Here is a 9,662-nt window from a genome sequence, read left to right as displayed (position 1 = left end):
CTTAATCAGTAAAATTTACGCTCATATGTTGCAAGTGAAAGATACGCATATCTAATCTTATTTTCTGGCTATATTGCGATTACATACATACATGTATAAGCAATTATTGCTTGTTAAACAAGGATTTATACCTGTGTACTAATCTTATTAAAATAGGTACATGTAATTTCTAATCATCTGTATAAGCTTATTACGTTAATATAAGATATAACAATGACTGTCTCATATATGTAAATTACAATATTTAGATGATTCTGTAATGATATCTAACTTCATTAAACACATGTTAATTACATCATGTAATCCTATATTACAAAATATTTCCACGAGGATTTGTGCAATTATGTTTAATGTTTGAGTGGAATTGTGTTTAAGATTTGCGTTAAGTGTGTAACAAGAAATCATATTACACTTACCTGATAACATTTTGTGAAAACTCCTGTAATAAATATTTCGTCCAATATTTCACTTCATTTTGTATGAAATCAAATTTAATAATCTCTGGATTCAAATATAAATATATTTTTTCTTTAATTTTAAAGAAAAAAATTATTAATTTCTTTATTGATGACGGTGTCGCATTTTGCATTGTTGAAGATCTGTTAACAATTATAAATATTAGTATAAATCATTTGATAACATAAAATAGTAATCAATAATTGTTCTGATGTCTTACTCTTAACTAAAAATATAATGCAATAGATTTTTAAATACTGTCATGTCATAATAATATTAAAAAAAATTAAGATTAAAACAAGGAAGAATAAGTGATGTTCATCTAGGATATTATATGTAAAATTATTTCATATCTAGGAATGCAAATAATAATACATGATGAGGTATATATCGAAATTTAATAACAACGCAACCTTATACTCAATAATATCTTTTTAATAATTTCTTTCGTTACTTCTAAAAATTATATGGCGACGATATAGTGGGGTTTTGCATTTAAGAAACGAGAGAGAAGAGTGACGAGCGAGATATGCATTCGATAATTGAACGAAAGTTCATTCGTTTGATTGATTTATTCGATTTTCATCGTTTATCACTCTCGTTTCTTCTCTCTTTCTCTTTATCCTCTTGCGCGTAGACGACGATAAGAAATGTATCTCTAGGGAATGGGATAAAAGAGAAAAGGGATCGTGGATTTTAAGAATTATATCACAAGGTAGCATCAAAAATGGCGATGTTTTAGCTAAGAAAGGACAAATCATCCTGCGAGCGAATATCCTACGTATTTTATTTGAAATGCCTGCTTTACATTAAATACCCGCAGATGAAATTTCAATCGGCGCGGCCCCTCGCTTTTATCATTTTAATAATTAAAAAATATTATAATCTTAGTAATTTCAGTCTATGTAAATTAAACACATCTCAAACATGGCAGTGCTAGACTGATTTCGCTTCGACCTTTGAATCCAGAATTGTGCCGACGATGCGGTCATGCCTGCGTATCATTTTTGCTATTAATATTTTATTAAATCAATTTTTCCGTAATGCAATCCTTTAAAAACTTTAATATGAAATTTTCATAAAAGATAGATATTGTATCTGTTAATTTATGCGCCACTTTCCTTCAATTTTTTTCAATATTTTTGTAAATTGATTGAGATGTTTGACGAATAAGGCAAGTGGAAATTTTGTTTAATAATTTACTAGAAGAATCCGAAAAATGTAATATTGGGGCAATATGAATTAAATATTTGCAATAATAACCAAGAAAATGTTCTGACCTTGTTCTGTTTTTAGAGTTAATTTGCAAACGTAATTGCATAGAACGATACCAAAAGTTACATACCATATCTTTTATTTATGTCGCTAGTTAGTCTAACAATTAACCGTCTTGACAAGCATCACACTCGCGCATGCGTGCACTTTCCCAAATTTTACAAACCTTGCCTTTTCATTAAACTCATAAGAGTTATCTTTTAGTCGAATCGCTCGTCTTTCATCTCATTCGCCAGAGTATGCGTATATTTACTTCATTGAAACAATTCAGAATCCGTTGAAAATATTAAATGTGCGTCAAATTGCGTGATGGCGTGTAACCGATAGTGAGATGACAATGGAGAAATATCTTTCTGTGTTTAACAATACATTCGTATAGTAATTTTTACGCGGACTTTGTAAGCATTCATCAAAATAAACTCTCGCTACGTGCATTATTGTGAAACATTTTTCATAATAATGCCGAGTTTTGTCAAAAATTATAATTAACTAAAAAAATTACAAATCAGGCGAGAGAAACTGCAGATCTATTTTTCATACGTTCGAGAAAAATAGTCTGCAGTATAACATGTCATATTACACTTTGTATACATCCGATATGCTGAATTTAAATGAGGAACATGTCGGTCCAATTTCAGTTCCGGCGGAAGCTCACTTTGCCAGTAACTATTATCAAATGTACGACATGATGAACTCTGTCATGCATGAGAAACAATTTGCTTATTCAATATTACCGTGATAAAATTGCAGGCAATTATTATTGATTTAATTCAGTGAAAATATTTATGTCGCGATCTTTCACACCATGCGAAGTTATAGTTTATCAAAATGTAATACGGCATGCAAATAATATATAAGTGTTACATTTTACTTTATTGTCATCTCGATATCGAAACGTTTTTCCAAGCAGAAGGGATATTTTCAATGGATTCGTGTATCTATAGACACAACGTACGTAGAACAGATGATCGATGCGTATGATTGATGAGTAATGATCGTAGATGTATGTTATGTACACAGAGTCAACTTTACAATAAATAAGTCTTTAATAAATATGCCTACTACATATTGATAGATCGCTTCTACAAAAAAAGAAGAAAGAAATCGCAGCGAGGTCGAGGTTTTTCCAACAGATACACCTAGATGAAATCGATGAAATTTACTTTTACTTCGAGAAATAAGGAGACATGTATATGTATGTATGTGTATGTATGTATGTATTTTCGTTGAATATAATTCTTCAAGTGGCACTCGGTCAAATAGTTTCCGTTTGAGCTATAACAAAAATTGCAAATGATTAGCGTCATCATTTAACTTGTTATCAATCAATCTTTCATTTTAGAAATGCTTCATAGAGTTTTAAATTAAATTATAGCTATAATATGGAATTAAAAAATAATGAGCATTGCTTTTCTTGGAAGAAACTCGTACACAATATCATAGAATCACTCATACACAAAAACTGGTAAATACTGATAAATACTGAAAAATTTATTTGAACGTAACGTTCAATGTTAAATGTCGACTATTTGCCTATGATAATTTTGATTAAATATTTCATACAACGGCAAATCGTATACTTTTTATGCAATCTGGAAATCTCGACAAATTACAATTATAATATAATGGAAACGCCAATTAAGATCTTCGTAATTTTCACGTCGGCACCGTCAAGTCCGTCGCGCGCGCTCGCGCACGGAACGAGTTCCAGAAATAAAATCGGAGATGCGAGGAATAACGATCGAGTGGATGGAACTCGAATGACCAGCGTGTGTAATTTGTGTCAACCTGATTAATTGATCTCCTTGGTGAAATAAGAAAGCCAATATTCTTTCTCTCTCCACTTTGCTCCATTATAAATACTGAGATTACGTCGAACAAAATTTACTCTATACATTCCAAATTATACATACGTCGCCCCGTAAAAATTGCATTTTATAGCATTTGATTACGAGATCGAGAGACAAACTCGCAATTTGATTAATCGTTTGCAGGAATTTGCTTATGCTGGCGATACTTAAACATAGATAATTGTAAATCGCCCTCGAATCTTCTCCATATCCTATGATACGAAATAGCTTCTCCATATCCTATAATTTGTATATAATTTATGCTAATTAAAAAAATTATGTTGTTACATAGTGCACTAATCGGAAACGTTCGCTTAATTTCGATCAAGTGCGCGAAGCGTAATTTTATCGCGAGACAACTAATTTTTACCGAACAGATTCTCCTTAATCAGAGTCTCCTTAATTAGATTGATGTTTACCTACTTATCGGCCTCGAGAATAATCGCATTTCATGCTCGCAAGTCGAATTGATTTCATTGTCCATACACCTTTCTTTCCCTTTTTTTTTCACGCTTATTGTCTTGCTCGCTTCCTCGCTCGCTAAAAATACTATTATTATTTCTTTACGCTTACGCGCTAGTTAGGACGAAGTTCGGCAATAATATACAAAGTATTTTCTACGTCACGGCGAGATGAGAGGTTTATGTCAAGATATTTCACTCAACAATTGTTCTCATAAAATATATAATTTAGAATAACATCTTAATTTAATGCCAATGTAATTATCATCATATTATTTTCTAATCTGCGCGAACATTACGATGTGTACTTTATTTAAAATTTTTACATAAAAATTTTTCATCTCTATCTAGTGCCATTCAATGCAGATCTTGATTCTCCTTGTACTTATTCAATTTTCTGTAACTGGATTTATTTAACGATGCTCTTGTGTCTAAAATTATATTAGCCAAAAATAAGACAGTGTCACATTAATTCGTTCACATTAATTCACATTAATTTCTAAATGTACGATTAGAATACGTACCTAAATTGTCATGCTGGAAATACTTTGTAGTTTTGAAAGATGTATCGTTGATATTGAAGATATCTAGTATATGGTAGAATTTTGTTTTATCGTTGTCCTTATTAAGCCAATCACTTTAATATAAATTAAATCTAAAATATATATTTTTTTAAATAGTAGTATGCATCTCTTTTAAAATAAATAGCTTAGTTACGCAATATTTTTACAGTAGCATAGAGTATTTTTTGAAATCCTGTATACATGCTTTTTTTATAGTGATATTAAAGTTAAATTAATGAAGAAAGATATCGATCTCGAAAAGAAAGTATTCCATTGTAACAAAGATAATCAGAGTTCAGAAATGGCACATTCGCATGCATTACGTCGACTTACCATCTTCTAATAGAATTGAAGACTATTTGCTCTAAACTCCGATGAAGATTACAGGTCATCTGGGAGGCAAACTAAGAGATACGCAATTATGATATGACTTGTTTTGCCGTCAGGAAGTACTTTAAGATTAAAATTATTTCGTGCTCGTTATCCTACGATGCCGGTTGATATTCTTTTATTGCGATGCTACCGGTAATTATTCCTTTCGGACGATAACGAGCACAAGAGACACGCTTTAGCCGGCTCTTGGCTGCTCGAACAAACACGATCAAAGATTCTTCGTTTTTACCAATGTTCATTGATTCTCGACACGAACCGCGTTTCTCGCCGTGAATGTCTCGGGGATCAATATCGAAACGATTTCAGTGAAATAGTGTATGCAATTTTCATTAATGTTATAGATTTTTATCTAAGGAGAGTAATTTCTCTAAGGAATAATTTTTTTTATTTTATAAAATTTTTATAAATTTCTTTCATTTTATTAAAATGGCAATGAATATTAGCAATGAATACCGAATATTTTAATATTTATTAATATATGAATTCTTTTTCGATGATTGAATTTATTGAATTTAAGTATCAAATTATTCTCATTATTTTTCTATAAGTTCATTAAGTATGTTTCCTGTAAGATAATATTATATTAGAATACAATTTCTGATTAATTAGAAAATTTAATAAAATTGATTACAAATTTTTAAGAAATTTAAGCTTAAATTAAAATTTATGATTATTTTAAGAAATTTAATAAAATTATATATAAACATTAAAATGTAAACAAATTTTGTTTTCCAACTTTTATGTTCACTTTACTCATATTATATTTTATAGAAATAAAAGTGTTCATGTTTCATTAAAAACAAATTTTGTTATTAAAAACAAATTTTGATAATATTTAAAATTTAGTTACGTTGATAAAAAATTGTCAATATTTAATGAAATATTTATTACGTTTATCTAAATTTTTATTTTCTCAAAACTGATCGATTAAGATATTTGATATAAGCAATAAAATTTTTTTGAAAGTGTTTTTAAAAAAATTGACCTCGCCGAAATTGCAATCATATCGATCCCCATACTGCGAGTATTAAAACTTCATCACAACATACGTCACCCACTTGTCGCATGAATGTAAAGTTGTCATAAGGTAAAGATTGCTATGTACATATAAGTTTACAATGACATTCGCACACAAATCATCCTTCATTTGGCCATCTGACCATCCGGAGGATGTGTCACATTGCCAATCTCTCCAACGCGACTCTCGTGGTAGTCTGCGAAATTGTGTCAGCCATATCGAAACCATCGTCCTCGTCATTTTTTTCGTCTAGTCTAAACGTGATCGTTTCGTCGGAGATGTCCAACATGCTAGACTCTGTAACAGTCGCGAGCGAGCTCGTGACGATCGAGGACGATTCCTCGTCGACGAGCGAAGAGTTTGATAGCGAACTCGAGGAGTCTTCATTGGATTCCTGCCGGGATGAAGGCGAGGAAAGAGGAACTGGCGAGCATCGAAACAAAGGATTTGCATAAGCGCACATATCTTCAGGAACTTTGGTGGCTGACGGTACAAACGCTATCTCGCTCCTCGACGTCATCGAGGTCATTGATGTCGATCTCGGTAAACCTGTGGTACTCGAAAAAGATTTTCCTATCCTACGCGAGCCCATCGATTTCGTAATATGGTTCTTTGAGGACGACGGTGGCTTCTTACGGTCAGACGGCGAGCTCGGCCTTCTGATGGAGAGAGTGGTTAACGCACCAGGAGGAGACGGCGAGGAGGAAGACGTGGCTGTCGAGGCCAAGTGCTCCTCTCTGACGGGCGCCGTTAGCGACGAAGAAGCTCGGGACAACGACGTCGTGCCAGCTTCGTGCCGCTTCCGGGACGGCGATGCCATCACCGTGCTCCCCCTGCTCGTCTGCGACGGACTCGTCCTCTTTCTCATCTTCTTCTTTCCGTCCGTTAAATTAGGCTTTTTACTTTGACTATTGGCGACGGTGACGTTTGGCTTTTTCATATTTGACGTTGATGCTTTGTTCTTACCGAACTTGGAGTGTATCCGCGACTTCCGCTTCTTCGCCGGCACCGAGAGGGCCTGTCGCCTGCAAGCTTCCTCGCTAGCCGCCCCCTCGCAGGATCTCTTGGATTCCGGCGTGGTGCTGATGATCTCCGATGACATATCCGTCACGTATCTGTCTATCGTAGAATCCGTAACGGATCCCTCCGCGAGCCGACATTGCGGGCCAGGCTGCTCGTCTGGCCTGCAACGTCGTTTCCGCTTCTTTCTCTTCTTTCGTTTGCGGCATCTGAAACTATCTCTACCATCTCCTACCGACTTCTGGATCGACGAACTGGGACAAATTGCATGTTGCGCCACATCACTGCCAATCTGACGGTGATGATCATGACTGTGATGCTGATGGCGTACGTTATGTTTAGCCCCCGCCAGCATCCGTCTATGCAGAGTCTCGACGACGCGGTCAGGTGATGCCACCTGCGTCAAGACTCGGGCGTAATCAAACATCTTGCCCAATTTGCGATCTTCCCCTGTGATCGTTATTGTCCTTGGCTTCCCGCTGTTGTCCATGCCGAGGTACAATGTCCTCTCCTTGGTGGACCAACGTGCCGAGATGTATGTATTATAATTTTGTGTCTCCATAGTCTCGTTGAAGATGCAGTCTTGCGTGAATTCCATCTGAAACATAGAAATTAGAATTATTAAATTATAAAACATAGAAGGATTATTCATAAAATGAGATTTAGTATTTTAGTAAGTCGAAATATTTTTAAATATTAAATATTAAATATTAAATAGAAACCGAGTTTATTATATTGACGATTCTTAATACTACCTTAATATTTATTGTATTAGACTTTTCTATCTCGTAATTTTCATCTGATTCAAAAAGATTTATTAATTCATAAAATCAATTTACTTATTTCTAATGTTTCATTTTAAATATAAGAATTTCAGATTTTAAAGGACAGATTTTAAAAGGATCAACATTTCAAAATATAAATTATTATATATAATTATTATATATATATATATTATTGCCTAATAGATATGATTAGTAGATTCGATCTACAATTTACTTATGAATAATCATTGTTTATCTTACGAATAGAAAAAAAAACAAAAAAAATTCAACTTAAGAATTAAAAACAATTGTAAATAAGAGCAGTTGATTGTTACGATTCTTAATATATAATAAATCATCATAATAAAATTTATAAATTGAATAAGATTTTATTAGTTTGATCCTGAAACTGTTTTATACAATTATTTTATACAATTCAGAATTTTCAATGGAATTAATTCCCGGAAAAATAATATAATTATATAATATGTATATATATATATACAAGTATATATATACAATATGTATAATGATCTATATATGTATATAAAGCAATAATAGTGAACGAAAAAAGAGCTACTTATAAAAATAAAAATTTTTCTATTAAAAACTACTGGAACTAGTTTAAAACTTATATTTATTTTACAAAATATTCAGAAGAATGCAACTTTGTTTATATAGATATATAATTAATTATAGGTATTATAGATATTTTAATTACATGATGTAGCTTCGAACATTTTGTAAAACAAAAAGCAAGAATTTTAAACGCATCTCCTTCAAACAAGATCCTTCAAAGAAGATTCTTGCTCATTTTGTGCTCATTTACTCCTTTTTTTTCGATCGCCGTTTCTCAATTAAACTCGCGGTTTGTACAGGATGCGTTTACCACGACGCACTCTCAGTACTATCCGTTTAGTGCGAAATGCAATAATGGGAGCGATGCACACGTGCGCAAAACGAGGTTAATGCAAGTTAAAGTGCCAGCCCGTTTCACAGTGGAACGTTAAGGCTAATGCGGAACCGACCGACTGCCCAATGATAATACATAGTGGATATTAAGTTTGCGACTGGGGCTGGTATGGGGTAACTTCGCCTTATAGTAACTTGTTCGCTAGATAAACGAAAGCGATATTCTTTGCAAACGATTTGAAATGGTTTTTGTTCCATGCCGTGCGACATGTAACGTAATATATGTATTTTTTAAACGAGAGGAATGTTATGAACGAGAAATTAAATTTTCCAAATGCATTGAATGAACACGTAGAAACCGGTTTATCAAAATAGTAATTACTCTTCTTAATCTGGACTCTGGCATCTGTAGACCAGAGGAAAAGTGACTAGTTTCGCATGCGTGATGCGGGTACATGATCCCACGTTATTAATAACTGTTATGTTAATTCGTATCAGCTCCTAAGATAAGTTTGTAGTTAAATCTTTTTATATCACAGTTAAATGTAGCGTGAGTATGACGAACCTCATTTAGTGTCACATGTGCAGCATAAGTATGTTAAACGAGCCGTATTAACTCTCGAATTCTGATGAAGCAGCGGATAAAGACGAGCCACCGTGCATCAAAAGAGGCGCCAGGAGGAATCTAAATTTCAAACTTTCGTATTTTTCCTTCGGATATTTACGGCTATGATGAAATGACGGCATCATTCAACAGTCCGTCTTCTAATCATCGACTTAGACGAGAAATTTGAGATTAGACGCGAAGATGAAATTATGTAGATAAATCATTCTTTTAAGAAAATTGAAAGTATGTATATTAAATGTATGTTTTTAAATATACAAACATAGACTGAATTATTGATAACTTTTTAGACTTTCGGAATGTAGATTGTTAGGAAATGTAAATA

The 9,662-nt window shown here is 33.1% G+C and overlaps 1 protein-coding gene across 8 annotated transcripts in view; it reads right to left on the bottom strand.

Moving 5' to 3' along the window:
• Positions 1-835: 835 nt before the first annotated feature.
• Positions 836-9,662, bottom strand: part of LOC105424460 (uncharacterized) — a 142,909-nt gene continuing 134,082 nt past the window's right edge. For 3 of the 8 annotated variants that reach the window (XR_016138447.1, XR_016138449.1, XR_016138448.1), the window contains 2 exons: positions 4,567-7,634; positions 836-4,473 (listed from right to left, as the gene is read on the bottom strand). Coding sequence is in view for 1 of the 8 variants with exons in the window: in XM_089073242.1 (XP_088929368.1) it covers positions 6,174-7,634 (1,461 nt within the window). In the remaining 7 variants the exon portion in view is untranslated. Of the gene's footprint in view, positions 7,635-9,662 lie in introns of all 8 variants that reach the window. The other 5 variants (XR_016138452.1, XR_016138453.1, XR_016138450.1 and 2 more) reach the window with 5 other exon arrangements.

Source organism: Pogonomyrmex barbatus, unplaced genomic scaffold (assembly GCF_055798465.1).
Source record: "Pogonomyrmex barbatus isolate J1 unplaced genomic scaffold, ASM5579846v1 scaffold14, whole genome shotgun sequence".
NCBI classification, from domain to species: Eukaryota; Metazoa; Arthropoda; class Insecta; order Hymenoptera; family Formicidae; genus Pogonomyrmex; species Pogonomyrmex barbatus.
Note: the sequence above shows the minus strand (reverse complement) of the source record. Positions and strands in the feature narration are given on the sequence as shown.